Raw genomic sequence first — 20471 nt, 5'->3', positions numbered from 1 at the left:
CTGCTGCTTAGTCGCTGTGCCTAGTCTAGTATCCCCCAAAGCGACAGGGGCTGTGTGTGTGTATGTGTGTGTGTGTATGGGGGGTGGGTCTGAGACTTGTGTTCAGATTCAGGGCCACATTCTTGAAGGCAGTGGGGGTGGGAGGCCGGGACCTGAAACGGGGGTCAAAAGGATTGCTGCAGCCAACAATAGAAGCAGGGAGAGCAGAAATGCTCACATAGACATATCTTTTTCTAAGCCGTGGGGGTGTCTCCAGATGGCTTCCCAAAGAGTAAGTGCCCACCCCTGCCCCACATTCTCTCCTGCAGACCCCAGGGTTGCCCCAGAGTGCCCAGGAGAAGGATCCTTCATGTTTCAAACTGTTGTTTTATTTTTTCATTTGGGGATGGAGCGGGGGAGGGGACTGAGTAGACCCAGAACCCCCAGAGAGGGAGCATGTGGACTGCACTGGGCCCACATGAAGCCTGGTGAGAAGGAATTATTTTAGGAGGCCCCAGCGTGGGCACCCCTCAGCCCTGGGAAACAGTTCAAGGGACGTGCAGTTAAATTTCTTTTTTGTTGTTTTATTGTTATTTTTTGTTTTATTTTTTTTTCTCCTTTTAAGGAATTATGAAACCAGAAAAGTTTTATGCTTTGGGGGTTGATGGACAAAAGTTCTAGCTGATTAAATATGGTCTAACTTATTGATACTGTTGTTTTTTTTTCCTTTAATATTTACTGTGGAAAAAACTCTTGAGCCATGGAGTTGGTGTTTACAGGAACTTTTCACTTTGCCAAAATGTTACAATTGAAAGGCATCCACGTCTTCAGTTTCCTAATATTTTCTTAAAAGATCTAGTGTCCTTTTTGTACACTAAACAGGTGAATGCTGATTTTTCAACTTACAATAAATTTCACTGAACTAAACCTAGCAGCCTCAGCTGCCTGGGTGTGCGTGTCTGTCATAGCTGGGGGCCCTGGTGTTGCTGGGTGGGCTGGGTCAGCAAGTGACTTAGCCGGAGTGGCCATAGAAATGAGCAAGAGGGTGGGGAACATAATCTGGGACCAGTCAGAGAAGGCACTCTGGCAGCCTGCCCAAGCCACTGCCCAGGAATGAGACTGCAGGAGGAGGCTGACTGGGGGGAAGGCCCCACGGGTGCCAGGCCAGGAAACTGGGGGACACTGGCAGTTGTGTGAGCAGGGCAGACACTCCCCCCCCCCCCCAACTTTCCTCTAGGTGGAATGGGCAGGTGGAGCCCAGCAGGGGAATGCTTAATTTGGGGAGGTGAGCTGTTACTCACTCCAGTGGAAACTGCATGCAGTAACACACTTGTTCATTCCTCCTAGGCTGGCAAGCTGGGGTCCAGGGTAGTCCCCTGTGCCCCCTTGGGGATGGTGACACTGAGGCCCAGTGGAGCCCCACAGGCCCAGAACACTAGCGGGGATGGCTGTCCATTGTCCTATGTTCCAGGTGAGAAGCCAAAGGCAGGGTCAGGGTCCTGCCTTCCAAGGACATGCTGGGAGTGGGTGTTTATTTTTGGAAGGAAAAACATACAAAGAATAAGACCAGGATTAAGGAAGGGGTCTAGGGGTCAGGGCTGTGGGCCTGAGCCTCCCTGCTGTGTCCTTGGTCGGAATTCTGAGGTCGCCCAGGAACTAGTGGGGTGCAGGATTGCAAGGTCAAGTGGGTCTCCAGGACAGCGTGCTCTCACCTGGGCGACCGGACTAAGCCATTCCCCCCCCAAAATAACATCTCTGTCGCATAGCCCAGCACTCAAGGCCCATAGTTTCCCACTGCAGCTTTGCCTCCCTCGCAACTCTCTCTACCCTCCCCAACCCATGATGTCCCATGGCTCCCTGGTGATTGACCTCTTAGTGAACCATGATTGTAGGCACTTCTCTGATCATCCTGCCTGAGTTGACACCCACATCCAGCACCCTGGGGGCCCAGGAGAGTCTTTCTACTTGCACCACAGGCACTGTTGGCCAGGTTCTCAGGCTGCTTGCCCTGCCCCTGCTACTTCCTGGATAATCACTCCTCTCCCAGTCAGTTGTCTTCTGCCAGCTGCCATACCCGCAAGCCCTTGCTATAGGCTGGACTCTGGGCACTGACACTCAGTTGTGACTGACAGACTTGCGTCTGCCCTTGGAACCTGAGACGTGATGGGGATAGACAAGTAACTTAAGTCCAGTTGGGACCAGGATCCCCAAGCAGCACATTCGCACTCCTGAGAGGGACTCCAGTGCCAACTGCCAGCACAGTGTCTGCCCCTACTGCTCTCCTGCAGCACCTCCCCTGGCTACTTTATGAATGCTGGGTTTCCCAGCTGGGACCTTTCTCTCCCTACGTTCCATGTGCCCTGGAATCCCTCTTACCTCCCAAGACCAACTGGACACCCAACAATCAATCCCACCACCCCCCCTTTCAGATGCCAGCCACAAGTCCCTAGCCACCCTCATTTCTGACCAAGCAGCTACAGATAGGGACTTCTCTAAACGACCAACATAGGATCAGGAAAGCATGTCCACAGCCATGGAGGAGACACAGCAGGTATGGAAAAGGGTAGGCACCATGCCCTCTCAACACCTGCTCTAGTTCACCAAACCCCATTCTGGGGTCTCATTCTCCACCCAGGAACTGGGAATAAACCCAAATGTTTGTGTCAGAGTACCTTTCCTGTCCCTAAATTGCCTTCTCTCCCACCTGGCTGCCTGAACCCACATCTCTGGGCTCCTGCCTGAGGAGCTATTCATCTCACAATAAAGGGAAGTCTGCCCTGCCTGAATTCTCTCTGATGGGGGTACTACCCCACCTTCACTGACTCCCCCACACTGGACCCCTTGCTTGAGGACAGAGCCCAGGGCCAGAATCTGGGAGTCCCTGGCCTCCAAGGCCAGGTCCTGAGTGTATTTCCTGCGAAAGTTCCCAACTATCCACCTTTTGGGCCAGCTCCAGGGGTGGAAACTTTCCAGCAGGAGGAGGCTGCTTGTTTTGGAAAGTTCCTGGGGGAGCCTCACACTGCCCGCTGGTTCCCACGCTCTTATCGCTGGGCTCTAGCACCCCCCTCCTAGCCCCCCACCTCCCCAACCACGCCCCCAGTGCTGTGTGGCCAGGTTCCTCCCTAGCTGGCAGCCTCTTTATGCCCATCCCCTCCCCTTTGAACAGCCCCCTCCTCCAGCCTGGCCCAGCCAAACCTATCTGCTAAAGTAAGGAAATCAAGGCCACATGATAACCCTCCCCAACTTGTGAGCCCTTTCATTTCAGGGTTGGGAGTGCCTGGCGGGTACTACTGGGAAGGAAAAGTAGTCAGGGTTGGAGGGTGTCTTCTTTTGGAGTCTAAGCCCTGGCTCAGTCCTCTGTCTGGGTTTCCCTGCCTCAGTTTCCCCAGTCCAGCTTCCTGGCCCAGCTCCAACTGCTTGGTTGCTGGGCTCTAATACAGCCTAATGTCCTCTGTTGTAAAACGGGGCTTGGAGGTGCTTGGACCTGGGGTCTGCAGCCCATGTATGTGCCTGGTTAGGCCAGGGTTGGGAGGGGCGCGCAGCAGTGCGGGCTACCGCGGCAGGACCTCAGACCCCAGTCCAAGGCCGGCGCGCTCCTCCCCCGGGGGCGGGGCGGGGCGGGGCCACGGCGCTTTTCTCCGGAGTTCGCGCGCCGGCCCTCGCGCGCTTCTGTCGGAGCTGACTGCGCTGGTGAGTGGGGCTTGGACGGACGGTGGGCTCCTGAGCACCTGAGTCGACCTGGCCGGCCAGCTCTCACATCCCCACTGACCTCCCACTGACCCGCACCCTTAGCCCACTGCGATGGAGGCCGCTGCTGAGTTCGAGTTTTTAGTGGAGAGCCCAGACGTGGTGTACAGCCCCGAGGCCATCGAGGCTCAGTACGAGTACCGCACGACGAGCGTCAGCCGCGAGGGCGGCGTCCTCAAGGTAGGGCGGGCCGGGTGCCTCGGGGAACGGAGATTGGATGCCGAGGCGGGCGGTGAAGGAGTGTGGGGCTGGGGAGCTGGGGAGGGACGCGGACGGCCAACATCTAGGACCCTGTTCCCTGTCCCTGTGGTGAAGGGGCCGGGGCTCACTGTGCTGCTTTCCCCCAGGTGCACCCCACGTCCACACGCTTCACCTTCCGGACCGCCCGGCAGGTGCCCCGGCTCGGGGTCATGCTGGTCGGCTGGGGCGGGAACAACGGCTCCACGCTGACGGCCGCAGTGCTGGCCAACCGACTGCGCCTGTCCTGGCCCACGCGCACGGGCCGCAAGGTGGGGGTATCCGCTCGGGCTCCACTGCAGCCCAAGTGGGATTCCACTGTAGTCCTGCGACAGTAAGGGGGAGGGCTGGGCTTCCAGGGAGGAGGGCCCCCTTTTGGGCGAGGTGATGCTCTTGCGTGCGGGGCAGGGCTTTCATGGAGAGGGGCGGGGTCTCCTAAGGGGTTTTACAGGGTGGGCCCAGGGCGTGATCTCTGGAGGGGAGGGTGGTTTCTGCCCTGGCTTGGAGCCTGGAACTCAGATGTCTAAAAGTGTGTGTGTGGGGGGGAAATAGAGGATACAGACTGGAGGCCCCCAAACCATGCCCATCCCTCACCCACGCCCGCACTGCTACTCCCTAGGAGGCCAACTACTACGGCTCACTGACCCAGGTGAGCACTGTCAGCCTGGGCCTGGACGCCGAGGGCCAGGAGGTGTTCGTGCCCTTCAGTGCCATGCTGCCAATGGTGGCACCCAACGATCTCGTGTTCGATGGTGGGTGGGGCCCTGGGCAGGGTGTGTGGGAGGTGAGGGTATCTGGGACCCGACTGAGTTTGAGGATTCCCTCCAGGATGGGACATATCATCACTCAACCTGGCTGAGGCTATGAGGCGTGCACAGGTGCTGGATTGGGGGCTGCAGGAGCAGCTGTGGCCACACATGGAGGCCCTGCGACCTCGGCCTTCTGTCTATATCCCTGAGTTCATAGCTGCCAACCAGAGTGCACGTGCAGACAACCTCATCCTAGGCACACGCGCGCAGCAGGTGCAGCCCACCCCCATCCCTCAATCCCTGCCATTTGTTCCCACCACCACCACTTGTATCTCACCTCCCCCCCCGCCCCAGCCATTTCCTGCCCCCTCCACCTGTTCCCCATCTTTGGTCTGCATGCACCCATCTGGGCATTCAGCCTCTGCTTTGCACTTGGGGAACTGAGCAGATTAGATCCCTATAGGTCGGGGGGCATGTACAACCTCCCCCCAACTCCCACCCCCTAGCTGGAGCAGATCCGCAGGGACATCTGCGACTTCCGGTCAAGTGCCGGGCTGGACAAAATCATTGTGCTGTGGACAGCAAACACAGAGCGCTTTTGTGAAGTGGTTCCAGGCCTCAATGACACTGCTGAAAATCTGCTGCGCACCATCCAGGTGGGTGTACCCAGTGTACTGTGGGCAGGGCTACCCCTAGAAACTCCATGGTACTGACTATCCACCTGGTCTACAGCTGGGCCTGGAGGTGTCGCCCTCCACACTCTTTGCTGTAGCCAGCATCTTGGAGGGCTGTCCCTTCCTCAACGGGTCCCCGCAGAACACGCTGGTACCTGGTGCACTCGAGCTTGCGTGGCAGCGTCGTGTCTTCGTGGGTGGAGATGACTTCAAATCAGGCCAGACCAAGGTCAAGTCTGTGCTGGTGGACTTCCTTATTAGCTCTGGCCTCAAGGTACGTGAGCCTGAGGGTTCCCAACTCAAGAGAGGGAGGCCTGGATGCCAAGTATCCAACTTGTGGCCATGGGGCCCTTTTTTCTGCAGACCATGTCCATTGTGAGCTATAACCACCTGGGCAACAATGATGGGCAGAACCTGTCGGCACCGCCACAGTTCCGCTCCAAGGAGGTGTCTAAGAGCAACGTGGTGGATGACATGGTGCACAGCAACCCTGTGCTGTACTCGCCGGGCGAGGAGCCAGACCACTGCGTGTGTGGGGCAGCTTGCAGGGGGGAGAGGGAGGAGGGCACAGAACTGGGCAGTTACCTGTGTAACCTAGAACTGTCTTGTAGGTGGTCATCAAGTATGTGCCATACGTGGGTGACAGCAAGCGTGCAATGGATGAGTACACATCAGAGCTAATGCTGGGTGGCACCAATACCCTGGTGCTGCACAACACGTGTGAGGTAAGGTGCGGTACAGTGGGGCTCCTGAAGGGTGGGGCCACCCCTGCTGCACACTCCTCCTGACACCTTGGTCCCCAGGACTCGCTTCTGGCTGCCCCCATAATGTTGGACCTGCTGCTGCTGACTGAGCTGTGTCAGCGTGTAAGCTTCTGCACTGATGCTGACCCGGAACCACAGAGCTTCCACCCGGTGCTGTCCCTGCTGAGTTTCCTGTTCAAGGCACCACTTGTGCCACCTGGCAGCCCGGTGGTCAACGCCCTTTTCCGCCAGCGCAGCTGCATTGAGAACATCCTCAGGTGGGCCTGGTCTTGGGAGTCTCCACTTGTGGCCCAGGTGGCCACCCACCAGGCTATGCATGGATCCTAGGGATTAAGGTTGTGGGGGCAGTCTAGGGACCTGGCCCCACTGAACCCATGTCTTACCCCCAGGGCCTGTGTGGGGCTACCACCGCAGAACCATATGCTTCTGGAACACAAGATGGAACGTCCTGGCCTCAAGATGGTTGGGCCTGTGGTAGCTGCCTGCCCTGTGCCACTCAAGAAAGGGTCAGCTCCCAGTGCCCCCAATGGCTGTACTGGTGATGCCAATGGGCACTCCCAGGCTGAGGCACCCAAGACACCTACCACCTGAAGCTGTGGCCACACAGTCCCTTAATTCCTGCCCCCATGTCCCTCAGGAACTTATCCTTCCAGATCCCCCACTAAAACAATAAAGCTAGTGCCACTGTCAGCCACATATCTCTGCCTGTGGGTTTTTGGTGCCAGACCTAACCCTAAGCACCCCTTAAGTCTGGCTGAATTCCTCTATCTTTCAACATTCAGCTGTTGGCCCAAACCCCAAATTTTCCAGAACCCAGTGCCTCTGCCTAATAACCAAAGCCCTTGAAAGTGAGGCTGCAAGTCAACATGAAAAAACATGAGAACAAGTACCAAAAAACAAATTACATTTATTGATGGGGCCCACCCCCTGCCATCCAGGGGAAAGGAGGTTCCCCATTGAGCCCCCCTCCTCCATAATACAGAAATGGTAGGCAGGGCCCATTCAGGAGAGTGTCTCTGAGGTCCTTGCATTTTTTTTATAAAATGAGAAAGTCCTTCCTGCTGGGCCTCCCAGCGTCCAAGCCTTGACCAGGAGTCCAGCTGCCTGAGGTGTGACCTCAGACCCTTACCCTGCAGACCCCCAGCCCCTGGACTGTGGCCCTGGGCAGGGGCATTGGGCAGAAGCCGAGTCCGGCAGTGGACAAGGGGGCTGTTGCCCATCACACGCTCATGGTCATCCCGGGGGAGTACTGCAGAGAGACGAGGGTGGCGCGCGGGCCGACTCAGCTCTAGCAGAGGCTGGGACCCGCCCCCCTGGGAGAATGGAGGATGGGGAAGGGAGAAGGGGCTGGGCGTGGTGAAGCAGCCCCAGGGCACGGATCCCAAGGTCGGGGGTGGGGGGGGGGCGCCGTGATAAGGCTAGGGCAAAGGAAAGAGCGTAAGGTTGCCGCGGCCGCCCCCCCCACCTGGCCCGCCGCGGTCACGGTCTTGTTCTGGCCCCCCGGCCGCCCCGCCGGGGCCTGCCCGCCAGGCCCCTCCGGCCCGACGCCGCCGCGGGAGGGGAGTCGACGCAGTCGCTTACGCTTTCACTCGGGAAGGGGTGCAGGAAGGTCCCGGGGGCCGCCATCTCGCCATCGTCCCGCGGGGTGCCGGGGGCGTTGCTCAGGCCGGCCACGGCGCCGGGGGAGCTCTGGGGGCGGCCTCAGTCAGCTGCGTGGGCCGCGGCCAGCCCCGCCCCCGCGCGCAAGGCCCCGCCCCCGCGGGAGGGGCCCCTCACCTTTGGCAACCCGTCCAGCTCTCCCGAGCCTGCGGACAACACCACCGATTACAGACGAGACGCGCCTCCGCCCGCGGGCCCGCCCCGCCCCCGGGGGTCTCCACGTCCGCTCAGCACTTGCCCGGCGCCACCGCCTTCCTCGTGAGGGTGAGGGCAGGAAGTCTGGGCACTTCTAGACTTAGTGATTGAACCCTGGCGCCCCCCGCCCCCACCGCGGAGGCTAGGGTGCTGAGCGGCCTGAGAGGGTCCTGGGACACCCACTCACCCAGGGATCCGTTCACGTGGTGAGGCTCCATCGAATTCATGGCCGCCATGGGGCCCTCTGAGCCAGGCCCCAGCGGGAACTGTGGGGAGAGGGGGAGGGGGGGCATGGGAATCTGGCCACCAGACGTCTGAGAGGTAGCCATCGTGGCAAGCCTACCCCACACTCACGTTAGCCCTGCCGGCGCCTGGCCCGATGGGGTTCATGATGGTGTACATGTTCTCACTGGAGTTGGTAGAGTCTGGGAGACAAGGTGGCAGCATTCAGCATGGGGAGGGGGTAGATGGGTCACAGGGCTTCTCCCAGACACACCCCTCCCAAACCCAAGTACCTCCAGGGCTGGGCATGATGGGTGTTCCAGGAGGCCCACCTCCTCCTGGGGGTCCCTGTACATCGAGGGGACAGGTGTGAGAAAGGTCCCCATCTGCCACCCCACAGCCCCTCCCCGATTTGGGGTAGCCCCACTCACCGTGTAGCTGCTGGGGGAAGAGGATGAATAGGGGATCTGGGAAGAAGGCAGCTGTGAGTGATCTGCCCCTTCCATCCCTTTAATTGATCTCAGCCCAGTGCCCCCATCCCCCAAGACTCACCGAGTTGCCACTGGGGCTGGTCCACGGTCCTCGAACTCCAGGCCCCCTAGAACGGAAGGTGGGTGGACTCTGAGGCCAAGTCTCAGTATACGCCCACGGCCCCATGCGCCCCTGGGCAGCAGCTATTGGCTGAGAAGCAGTGACCACCCCATCACTCACTGTCCTTTGGGCTTCAGCTTCCCGACCCAACAGGAGCCGGGCTGCTGCGTGGGATTTAGGTCCTCCCTAGCACTCCCACATGCCTGGATCTCTGGGGCCTTACATGTTCATGGTGGGAAGGCCAGGGCCAGCAAGGGAGTTGGTGGGAGGTCGCATGCCACCTCCGTAGGTCTGCAAAGGTAAAAGGACTGTGAGTGCTGGTCAAGAGGGGACAGTCGCTGAAATCCCCAACAGAATGCAGCCCTTACCTGGGGCCCAGCACCAGCCATGCCCCGTGGAGGCGTCACTCTCTGCATGGGGCCCATGCTTGGATGTCCTGGTTGGGGGCAGAAGGAAGAAGGCTCAAGCTGGGACAGCTCCCTGGCATGGAAGGTGCTGGGGCTGGGTCGGGGGTCTACACAGTGAAGCAGTTGGGGCTGTGCTAGGAGCCACGGTACTGCTGGGAGGTGTGTGTGGGGGTACAGCTGGAGCTCTCTACTCACCCTGAGCACGCTGGGAGGGGTCCATGGCGCCAGGGAGGAGGGGCTGGGAGCTGGGGAGGCCCACAGGAGGCTGCAGAGGGGGTACGGCAGCACTGAGCGTTGAGTGCCACCACCCTGGCCCAAATCCTGCCCCCCTCCCCTCATCCCTTTCTCACCTGACTCGGCATCCTCAGGGTGGGCCGGGGGCCCCCTGGGAACCGCGGTGACATGAAGGGCTGGAAGAGGTGGGCTGGGATCAGCACCTCCCACCCCTCACTGCTCCCCCCTAACTACTCTGTTTCTGTTGCACCCAAGCCTCACAATGGGACAGCTACCTCTCCAGGCCCAGCTGGCAAACAGCAGCCACCTGGCCCCGTGCATGTGGGCATGGGGCAGGCAGGTGTGAGGGGGCGGCGGAGTGTCATAGGTCCTTACCTGAACTTGAGGCCCCATCATGGGGGCGTTGGGGTTGTGGGGGGGCAGCTGGGAACCAGGGGGGCCCTAGGAGGACAGAACCAGGCTGGTTGGGAAGAAGGTCCTGTGGCTCTGGGGAAGGGTGCCATAGAGACAGGAAGGCAGGGACATGGTAGAGGAGGGAGGGTGGGCCCATCCTACAACTGCCAGTCTACAGGAGGGAGGGTTGGGGAGTCACAGGCAGGACCTGTGGTTCAAAGAGCCATACTCTGCCTCCGCAAGCACCCTGACAAACAGGCACAAGACGGTGCAGCGAGTCCACCTTCTGCTAGACGAGGGGCACACTGCCACTCCCTCCCTCACTGGCCACACCGAGCAGGCATGCGCATCCCCATGGCACCCACAGCTCTCATTTGACTCCAGCCTGCCCTCTTCAGGGGCTCTCCCCATGGAGAACCCTCATTCCCCTCAGTGCCCACACCTGTCACCCTCAGACACACACAACCCAGGGCTCGAAGACAGGGTCCCAGTCCTGGCTGTACCTGGAAGAAGCCTGGTGCCATGGGCCCTGCTGCCATTATGTCGCTGGGGGCCATACTCCCCATCACTGGGCTAGGGGCCGCTGCAGTGCTCTGCAGGGGCAGGGAGAGGCAAGGGTCTGGTTGGAACACTTCCTGCCTGAGGGTCCCCGCCTCTCTGCATACAGCCAGCCCGCGGGGAACAGGCAACCCAGGCCCTCCTACCCTTCATCCTTGGGTGGGAGGAGGTCTGGGGGTGGGGGTCTCCTAAGTGAAGGAGACTACTTAAGTGTCCCCAACCTGGTATAGCAACCCTGACACCACCTCCTATGTACCCGTGGGTGGTCCTCAGCAAGGGTTCCACCTCCTTACTGCACCAGAGACCCTGGAGGCCACCAGGCAGGAAGGATGACAGGGACCCCAGTCCCAAGGAGTCCCAGGTCTGAGGATTCTGAGTCTGAAATACCAACCACTCCAGCTCCAGGGAGTGCCCAGACCCCCACGAAGGCCCATCCCAACCACCCTGTGTCCTAGCTGGCAAAGACATCCCAAATAACACACCAAAAAACAATGGGCAACTTCAAGATTAACCTCTCCCCCAGAGGAGACGGTTCCCCCTCGGAGCACTCCCTTTCTCTAAGACAAAGTGGAAGAAGGAGCGGCGGTTGAGGTGGGCTCACCAAGCCCCATCTCTCTTCAGAGGGAGAAGGGAACAGCTAAAGAAGGCTACTCTGCCCTGTGGGCCAACAGCTGAGATGCTTAAGGTAGCCTGGGGTAGCAGGGGGAGGGGCTGACAGGCCACTTCCTCTGCCGGTTCCAATTTGCAGACATATCTGCCTTTGGGGTACCTCCCCTGGGGGAGGTGGGGGCAGAGGGGACAACTCCAAGGGGGAGGAAGGGGGAGGAGAGACAATGCAGGTACTTCTCCAGGGTCTCGACTCTGATCATTGCCACCAGGCCCCAAGAGGAAGAGATGGCCTGTGTGGGTCACTGCTGTCCCTGGGTCTTGCATAGGCGGGCACACAGGGCACTCAGGAATTGGTGGAACTGTAACCACTTGGGCTCAGAGCATGTTGTCCACCGCCATACAGCAATTCTGGCCCTACAGGAGTGGGAAAGGGGTACCTGGAGATGGTCCAGTCCCCTTTGGGGGGCTACAGCCCGACCCCTCCTGCCCTTCACAAATGTCAGCCTCTAAAGGCCTCCTGCCCAGCTGGGTACCCTGAAAAGATAGCAATGGGACTCTGCAGAGGCCTGTGATTCCGGGAGGGTGGGGGGAGAGAGGGGGCAGGGAGGACCACTGGTGACAGCACTCCCAGACCCCAGCCCACATCCTGTGAAAGCCCCAGTGACCCTGGGGTGCAGGTGAAGGACACAGCTCTCAGCCTCCCCTGAACATGCCAATTCAGCCCCTGCCTCCACCTCCCCCCTCCCAAACACTGATAACCTTGAACGGGTACTCTTAAAACAGCTGCTTCAGTGGCTGGAGAGGAAGCCTCTGGCCCCTGGATCTTGCCCCCCAACCCTGTAGGGAAGCTGGCAAGCAGTCTGCCTCTGGAGCCAGGACAGGTCTGGAGGACAGAGGTGAAGCATGCTGGGCTTCAGACCACAGGTGGAGGGGCAGGGTAGATAAGGCAGTTGTCACCTGGGTGCCTCCCCAGTTGAAGGATCTGTGGGGCGGAGCTCCCCACATCAATCATTGGGAAAAGTACCTGCCTGGGGTTGCACTGCCATGACAACGGGCTAAGCAGCTTGCATTTCTGGGAGATTGCAAGGTCTCCTGAGGGGGGGGGTCGGGGGGGAAATGTTGAGTTCCCACTTGAAGGGCAGGAGGGGTCCGACCATATTGTGGGGGCTGGAGAGGGGGGCGCGGGCTGCCCAGTTGAGAGTAGCAATAGGCTTCTGCCTGAGGCCACAGGGCCCCAGCAGCTCCCCTACAAGCCCCCCCCCCCATGCCATAGTAACCGGCATGCACCCTGGGAAGCATGCTCACAGCAGAGGAAACCATGTGCCCCCCCCCGCCCCCCGTTCCCAGAGGCAGGCAGCAAGCAGAGTAGGGGGAGAGGGGGCTGGGGTGAAAGAGGTATGGGGACAGAGCCCAAGGGGCACCAGAAAGGTGCAGGAGGAGCTAAGAACTGAGCCCACTTGGAGTCAGGCAGCTTCAGACACCCCTCTGCCCTGGGCCCAGTTACGGTGGGATGCACAGGAGTACTGGGATCCAGTGGCGGCCAACAGCAGCAACCTGCTACCACATGCATAGCGCGTGCGGGACTTTCAGTGAGCTCCCAGCCCTGCAGAAGCCTATGATTCCTGGGGGGCAGGATGCACTAGGTAGAGCCTTGGCCGATTGTAGAGAGGTATGACCCTATGCTCAGAGAGGCTGTAGGAAAGGGAAGACCCACCTGGAGCTACACGCCCCCTCAACCCCTTCAGGCCCACAGCCCAGACCCTGCTAAGCCTGGGCCTTCCCCCAGACCACTGAGGGGCCAGATAGCCAAGTCCCACAGGTCAGGGCAGAGAGGATAACAGGAGGAGCTGGTAACAGGAGGGGGATGCCATCTGCTCCCCTGACAAGATGCTGCCCCCTCTCATGTGACTCCTCTAGTCTCTTCTGCAGATGGGCCTCTGGCCCCCACTCAACCCAGAGGGAAACTGAGGCCATATGTGGTGGCAGCAGTCCCAGTCCTGAGCAAAGTCAGGAAACTGTGCTGGGGTGCATGACACAGTTAGCAACCCCCTCCCCCCTCCACTGCCCCAGCTAGGGCTCCCCCTCAGAAGGCTTGGGAAGGTTAGCCTGGAAGGGCAGGCAGTGGTGACCAGCCAGCAGCCTCCACCAGGGTCACATGGAGAGTCCACCTCAGGAGAGCAAGGGAGACTGTGGGGGACCCTCAGGCACTGAGTGCAATGGGAGGAAGCCTCTCAACCCCACAAATGACCTGAACCAAGTGGAGGGCATAACAGTGGCCAGGATCCGGGGTCAAACCCTGCATCCTGGTCCACCTGCCCACCAAACCAGCCTCAGGCCTCGAAACCCTCCAAGGCCACCTGCGGCACACCAGTGAGCCCCAGTCCTGGTCCCTGGGTCTTGGGGGGAGGGGGAGAACTCACATAGTCCTGGAAGGCCTTGGCCTCACTCGAGTGCTCACAAGCCTCTCTGCGGTCAGGCGCTGCACAGTACAAGTCCCAGAACACGCTGTGGGCGGCAGGTGGGGGGGTCGGTGGTTTCCCCCGAGCCCCCTCCCACCCCCCCCAGCCCCCACACCAGTCCCACACGCACCACCACCAGGAATGTAGAAAGCCTGGGGGCTCCCCGAGTGTGATGTTCTTCTCCCATCGGATCTGCAGGGGAGAGGACAGGCAGGTGAGGGGCCCTGTCAGACCCCTCCCCACCGCCACAGCCCCCGCCCCACCCCGCCCGCCCCGCCCCAGGAAACACGGCAGGAGGCCTGTGGTCCAGGACAAGGGAGCAGGCGCAGCGGGCACACCCTCAGCTGGAACAGATAGCTTGATACCAGCCTCAGTGCCCAGGGCTACCAGAGGGGCAATCCAACCCCACAGAAACGGGGTTGCGGGGACCCAGGGTGGAGGTGGCAAGGAGGGTCAAGCTAGGGACAGGGGGCTCCAGCTTACTTCAGACAGAAAGGTCTGGGCTGACTTCTGGGCACCGACGTGCAGCAGGTACTCGTACACGTACAGCGCCAACCTGCGGGTGGTGGTGGGGGGACTCAGGGGGTGGGGAGGGCAGCCCCAAAGCCCTGCCCTTGGCAGGCATGTGGAGATGGTGGACAGGAGAGCCACCCCTGCCTCGCTCGCTGTCTGCTTTCCCGTTGGACCCCTAATCTTCCCATTGCCCCTTTCCTCACAGAAGATGGCCTCACCAGTCGCTCGGCTAGGCCAACTCCTCCACTCTCAACACCCAACACTCTGGCCCCTCCTCTAGGCAGCCCTCCCAGACCAAATTCGGCCCAGCTCAGCCCCCTCCCCCCTTAGACCAAGTTAGTTCTGACCCCATCCTGCTGACACTGAGACCCCAGGCAGCCCTGGCCCTGGGAGGCCCCCGCCATCACTCCTGACTGTGGGCTGGCCGGGGCCTCCCAGAAGGCACCCTGAGTCACATATCCTAGGAGGAAGGAAGAGGCCCCCATGCTCTGGATCTTCCTCTCCCAGATGTCCTTTGACCCCATCCTCTTTCTCGGGACCAGTGCCCATCTGCCAGCGATGATCATGACCTACTTGTACAAGGTCCCAGGGGTACTGGAAAAGTGGAGGTGGGTGAGGGGAGGTAGGGCAAGCAGTGCCACATATCTGTGAAGGCACTGACTTGCTCAAATGCTCACAGCCAAGGGTTTCTGTGATACACCAACTTGACTGATGCCCACCCCAAGAGCACAGGGCATCCTGTGCCCAGGAGTGCCCTCTGTGGGCTACATGGGGAGGTCAGCCAGCCCATACTGCCTTCCGGGTCTCTCTATCCTCAGCCTCCACTGCCCGCCCCCCACCCCAATCCATCATAACTTCCCTTTGATTCATGCTCCTGCTGTCTCCTGCCCTTCCTGGCCAGGCTTGGGGATCCTCACATCTTAACCCCACAGCAGCACTCTCCCCACCTGCTCACACCTCCTTCCCCTGTCACACCTCACAAGAGGCCTTCTGTTACAGACCCCACTCCCCATGGCTCTGCTTTGCCCTTGATCCCTGTCCTTCATTCATCAAACATTCATTCAACAAACATTCACCTAGCAGCTCTTCATGCTGTGTGCACAATAGACCTTTGTTCCCTGGAGGTTCCCAGCTCATGGGGAGACAGGAGCAACAACACAAGGAGAAGGCCTCCCTGGTGGTGCAGGGGTTAGATGCAACCTATGAAGCTGTCCTCAGCCACCGCAGCACGAGTTCGATCACCCCGCTGGCCAGGGAGCACCCCACATGGCGCAGCAGACCTCCCCTGTCTTGTCCACTGCCCCCCTCAGCAGTGTATTACAGTCAGTCCACCTGTTCTGTTCCCCACTCTGTCTCTGGTGAATCCTCTCACCCCCCACAATTCTGGCTTGTACCGCAGCTCTTATATGCATAAATAAATAAACCTTAAAAAAAATACAAGGAGAAATCAAGAGTTGTATGGTGAGTTGGAAGTGAGTGTGTGGTATGGAAGAACACGGCAGAGAGGCTGAGGGGTGGAGGTAGGTAGTCATCCAGGGCAGGTCCTGACTAAAGCTCATACCACGTGATCCATGACAGTCACCCTGGGGACAGGGACGTTGCTGAGAGGGGTAGGCTCGAGGGGGTCACTGAGGACCAAAGGTGGGTTTCCCCCAAGACTGGGCAAAGTCATGCCACATCATCACACATTTGGAAGTGCCCCTAACCCAGACCGCCCCCTACATTCTAATCTCAACACCCCCAGGAGCTTCCAGTGTCTGCCCTTTTCTAGCCCAGTCCCCTGCTGGCACCCCATCCTCTAGGATCACCTGTCCAAATCACTCCTGTGACCCTCTCCCTATTTAGAGGCTTCCGGAGTCTTCTCAACTGGCCTGCAGCCACCAGGCCAACAGCCACCAATGTGGAGTTCGCTGTAGAGATTCCAGGTCTCTCACCACCTCGCATCTGGGCTAGGCCACCAAATCTCTCCAGTGCTCACTCCCAACTCAAACCGAAGCCATTTTCCACCTTTGCATAGGCCATTGGCCTGCCTGTCACCTGTCAGAAGCTTCCCTAACCCCTACCCTGCCCGCTTTCCCCATCATCCTATTTATCCCCTCTTCGCACAGGTCTCTCTGCCGACTGCCTGCCGCAGTCCCAACTGGAATGTAGCTTTGGGCGGGGACTTTTTGTTCACTGCTGAGCTTCCAACAGAGCAGAGACATCCTGGGTCCCCAGTGAATGAACAACCAATACTGGGACCCACCCCCCACCCCCACCCCGCCGATGTCAAAAGGATGGCACAGATAATTCATAAATATTGGTAACGGCCAGTGTTTCGATGTTAAGGATTTCGGGTTTTAACCCAAGAGCAAAAGGAAGCCAGAGCATTTTGGTTTTGTTGGTTTCTCTTACGGGTCGGTACTTTACCCGCCCCGCCCGCCCTGGGTAGTTAGTTACCTGACCTACAGAATGACGAGCTCTCCCCCAAACCCCCCACCAACGGGCTCTCTGCAAGAGGGCAGGTGGGTGGGAGTGTGGGTGGCCTCCTCAACAGAAGAACAGGAGCCTGCAGGGTAGGGATGCCAGAACCTGGAGTCCTTATGGGGAGAAGCAGACCCACAGGGCTGCCAGGGGAGGGATGACATAATGGGTGTTAGAGACTCCTGGACTAAAATGTGCCACCGCCACCTTAATTATTAAGAATTACCATAATTATCAGAATTACAGTAACTGTGCTCCCTGCCAAGCATGCTTCACCCCACCCCCACCCCTGAGCCCCTGGACACATATGCTGCTGGGGGCCGGGAGAGGCTACACTCTACTTGTGGTCTTGTGTAATTCCTAACTCCCACCAGATGCCACTGAAGGGCCCCAAAGGGCCCTCTACCCCCACATATTTTCTGCCTCCCATCTTGCATGGTGTCCTTGAAGTCAGGCCTACACCAGTCTCTTGCCTGGGTGGCACTCACCCTCCTCACTGGCCTCAGCATTTGCCCTTCAAATCTCCCTCCTACCCTCCACCCAGTGACCAAAGGGATGACCCCTTCCTCATAAATTCCCCCTGCCTCCCTCCTCCCATCCCCTCCCCCACATAACTCTTCTCAAGAACCTCTTATCTGTGCATCCCTTCAAAAGAATGCTATGGCCACACCTGGAGGCCTAGCCAGGGAAAGGACTGGCACAAGGTGATCCTTTTGCCCACCTGGTAAAGCAACAACTACTCATGGTGATGTGCCATTTCAAACCTGACCCTGGGATGAATAGAGAGGAGGAACACCAGAGTCGCTGATGGAACCATTCACACCCATTGTGAGTGTGGCAGCCATCATGATGCAAACATACAAGGCAAACACTGAGCTTCTCCCCCCTACCCCCAATTCATGATGGCAGAGCCTTTGGAGCCACGGGTAGTGATGCACAGGGCCAAAGGAGCCTTCAACTGTCCATTATTTCTGCCTCAATATTGATATAAAGAGGTCCTCCCTGGTGGCGCAGCGGTTGAGCGCTGGGTTGAGAAGCTGCCCACAGCCTCTGCAGCACCAGTTCGATCCCTGGCTGCCGGGCGAGGGTCCCACATGGCACGCAGACCTCTCCTGCCGCCTGCTGCTCCGCTCAGCAGTGTACTTCGTCAGCCTGCCTGTTCTGTTCCCCATTCTAGCTCTGGTGAATTCTCTCACCCTCCCGTGCTTCTGACTATACCCAGTGCTTACATAAATAAATAAATCTTAAAAAAATAAAATAAAATAAAATATATTGATATAAAGAACCCAAAACCGGGCCTCCCTGGTGGCACAAGGGGTTAAGATGCAGCCTATGAAGCTATCTGCAGCCTCTGCAGCATAAGTTCGATTCCCAGGCCGGCCAGGGAGCTACCCACATGGCTCAGCAGACCTCTCCTGACTCGCCCGCTGCTCCCCTCAGCAGTGTACTTTGGTCAATCTGCCTGTTCTGCTCCCCACTCTGTCTCTGGTGAATCCTCTCACCCCCCCCCACCTCTGGCCTGTACCCCAAGAGGCCTTCTGTTCCAGACCCCATTCTTCTCCCCATGGTTCTGCTTTGCCCTTGATCCCTTGTATGCATAAATAAATAAATCTTTCAAAAAAAAAAAAAAGAACCCAAAACCATGATCAAATGCAAGTGCTAGTTAGTTGAGTGGCAGGTGGGGCTTCCCAGTGGGTTGGGAGTGTCTGTAATTTACAGGAGTAGCCACTTTCCTGCAGCCTCAGCTGACCCTTGCCCACCCTAACACCCCATTGTCATCATCCTCTCCCAACTTTGTAGGCTGCACACCCAGCAGATGCCAAGTCTGAGTCTAGTGCAGACCAGCAAGGCATCGTGCTGACACGGGAGCCGAGGCGCAGGGGCCTCGAAGAGGAAGAAGGAGGGCAGGAGGGGCCGGAGGCCCTGAGCAGGGAGGACAGCAGCCTGGAGACAGAAGGTTGGGTCATGGCCACTGTACAGGGGTTCCACTTGCAGCCTCCTCCACCCAGTCATTGTAAGAGTCCTTGTCCTTATTTCAGGTTAGGAAACAGGCTTAGAATAGCCAGCCTGCCTCTCCAGTGCATCTGTGGGTCCCATGCTCCAGAGAGCTCTCCCAGACTTAAGTCCCAGCTCTCGGTGGACTTCCTGTTCCAGGCCCCTGAGGCAGAACAGGGGAATCTGACCATCTGGTGTTCTCCAAACTTTCTTTAGTGGCTGAAGCCCGCACCCTCAGCCTCCCACTCTTCCTACAGTCTCTACATACCTGACCCCTACACACTTCATCATCTCCCGCTTTTGCACTTCTAAAGATTCCCCCTGAGGTTTGCTGAACTAGAGTCACCTGCCAAACAACTGAGTGATTCTCACTAGGTGACTAGTCACCTCAGACCAGCAGCCCAGTGTATGTGGACGGCCAGGTAGGCACTAGGACCCCCAGCAGCAGGGTGGCCATGCCAGACATGCCCTGCTTCCAACCTGGAAGTCTTCAAGTTTAAGGGTGCTTACAAATGGAGCTCAATCTTCTGACCAGAAGAATCTCTTCCCCAAAATGACCCCAAGGCTGGCTACAGAGTGAACACTCATCCTTGTAAAGGGGAAGGAGGGCCCCAATGTCAGCCCAGACATAATAAACAGGACAAGGGGGCAGTGAGCCCTCATCCAGAGCTCCTCTTCACTGCCAGATGTTCAAGTCCTGACTCCAGGCCCGGTCCTCAAGGAGTGCCATCAGGGTACCCCTGCCTGAGGAACCAGCCTCCTCTCTGCTCTAGCAGCCCACTTCCCACCCCAAGGAACACTAGGATCCTGTGAGTTGGCTAATGGCCATCAGCCATCACAGAACTTCCCTCCTGTAGGCCTTTCTCCTTGCAAAACCTGTGGCTGCTCTTACTATGGGGCTGTCCCAGCTAAAAGCACTGTTCAAGAGCTCCCCAAATCTAGGAGATGACAGGGTTGCTATGCCTGCAAAACAGTTAGCCTAGGAGAGAGGTGCTTCCTCAGCCACAGTACAGAGCAGGTAAGTGGCAGAGCCAAAAGACCAACAGGACAGACTTCAGGGGCTTCAGGGGCACGTCTCCCCATGCGAAACCCTGGCCCCAACTCTGAGCACGCTCAGAGCAGGACCACAGGGTCTCGGAGTTAGGTGCCTGTCCAACTTCCAGCCAGAGGGCGTCAAGGATATGCAGTCAGCATATGCCCAGAACAAGAAAGTGAGGACAATTCTGGGGTTCAGCCTTGAGACCTCCCCAGCTGACAGGTAGTCACGAAGGAGTGGGTCGGCGGCCCTCATGCTCTCTCCAATAACAAGCTTTTCCCTAAGTGCGGGATTGTGTGGATGTTGTGGGCTGGAGGGGAGCGGGGACTGTCCTAGAGCAGCCAGTCCGCGGACACCGCCCTCGAGGACTCAGGAAGCGGCGCGGATCTTGACCCTGCACGCGGCCCACTCCAAAACCTCGAGCACCAAAGCCCTGACGGTGCTGTCCAGGAGGTCTCGCGTCCCTCAGATCTCGCGCCATCGGGTCTCGTGCGCCCCCGCAAATCTCGCGACCCTCGGGTCTCGTGCGCCCCCTCGAGCCTCTCGCGTCTCGTCCGCCCCCTCAACTTGGGCCTTTCGGGTTTTAGGGGCGCCCTCTGAAATCTCGCGACCACTCGAGTCCCTCTGATCTTAGGAGTCTCCTCAAATTTAGAGGCACTCGGGTCCCGCGCTTCTCTGGAAATCCCGCGCCCCTCGGGGACCCACGTGCCCTGCGCGGTGCCAAGCCGGCTTTTGGGCCCGGGGAAGCAGCGCGGCCGCAGGGCCCCGCCCCCGGCCCCCAACCCTGCCCACCGACTCACTTCTCGCGGGCCTGGCTGTCGGAGGGCACTGCCGACCCCTTGCCCCCCTTGGCGTACATGCTGCTCCGCGCCGCCGCCGCCGCCGGGTCCCACACCTGTCAGGCGGCGCCCCGGGCCGCGCTCGCCGTCGCCATAGCTACCCGCGCCGGGGGGCCTCACCGCCCAGAGCCCCGCGCGAGCACCGCGG

General features: G+C 59.1%; 2 protein-coding genes across 7 annotated transcripts; one reads left to right on the top strand and one right to left on the bottom strand.

Annotated features, from left to right (window-relative positions):
* Positions 1-3780: 3780 nt before the first annotated feature.
* ISYNA1 (inositol-3-phosphate synthase 1) lies at positions 3781-6791 on the top strand (the record flags this gene model as incomplete). Of its 2 annotated transcripts, XM_084250993.1 has the most annotated exons (10): positions 3781-3906; positions 4074-4235; positions 4583-4715; positions 4792-4985; positions 5219-5368; positions 5445-5660; positions 5750-5914; positions 5998-6111; positions 6190-6407; positions 6540-6791. In XM_084250993.1, the coding sequence occupies 10 exons, from the start codon at positions 3781-3783 to the stop codon at positions 6739-6741; spliced, it is 1680 nt and encodes a 559-aa protein (XP_084107119.1). In that variant the 3' UTR covers positions 6742-6791. The 2 variants fall into 2 exon arrangements, with proteins under 2 accessions (XP_084107119.1, XP_084107120.1); XM_084250994.1 differs by lacking the exon at positions 4074-4235.
* Positions 6792-7369: 578 nt separating this feature from the next.
* Positions 7370-20343, bottom strand: SSBP4 (single stranded DNA binding protein 4; the record flags this gene model as incomplete). 5 transcript variants are annotated; one of them, XM_084250840.1, is made up of 18 exons in its annotated part: positions 7370-7399; positions 7732-7839; positions 7927-7955; positions 8192-8270; positions 8359-8429; positions 8520-8574; positions 8658-8693; positions 8779-8824; positions 9041-9108; positions 9186-9253; positions 9420-9489; positions 9575-9634; positions 9834-9899; positions 10355-10444; positions 13439-13523; positions 13608-13669; positions 13961-14033; positions 20285-20343. In XM_084250840.1, 18 exons carry the CDS (start codon positions 20341-20343, stop codon positions 7370-7372), a joined length of 1155 nt encoding a protein of 384 aa, XP_084106966.1. The 5 variants fall into 5 exon arrangements, with proteins under 5 accessions (XP_084106966.1, XP_084106967.1, XP_084106968.1 ...); XM_084250841.1 differs by lacking the exon at positions 9834-9899 and having other exon boundaries at positions 9575-9648; positions 10315-10444; XM_084250842.1 differs by lacking the exon at positions 9834-9899.
* Between the last annotated feature and the right edge of the window lie 128 nt (positions 20344-20471).

This window comes from Talpa europaea (assembly GCF_964194135.1).
Source record: "Talpa europaea genome assembly, chromosome: 12".
Lineage (NCBI taxonomy): Eukaryota > Metazoa > Chordata > Mammalia > Eulipotyphla > Talpidae > Talpa > Talpa europaea.
This window is presented reverse-complemented; position numbering and strand designations above follow the sequence as displayed.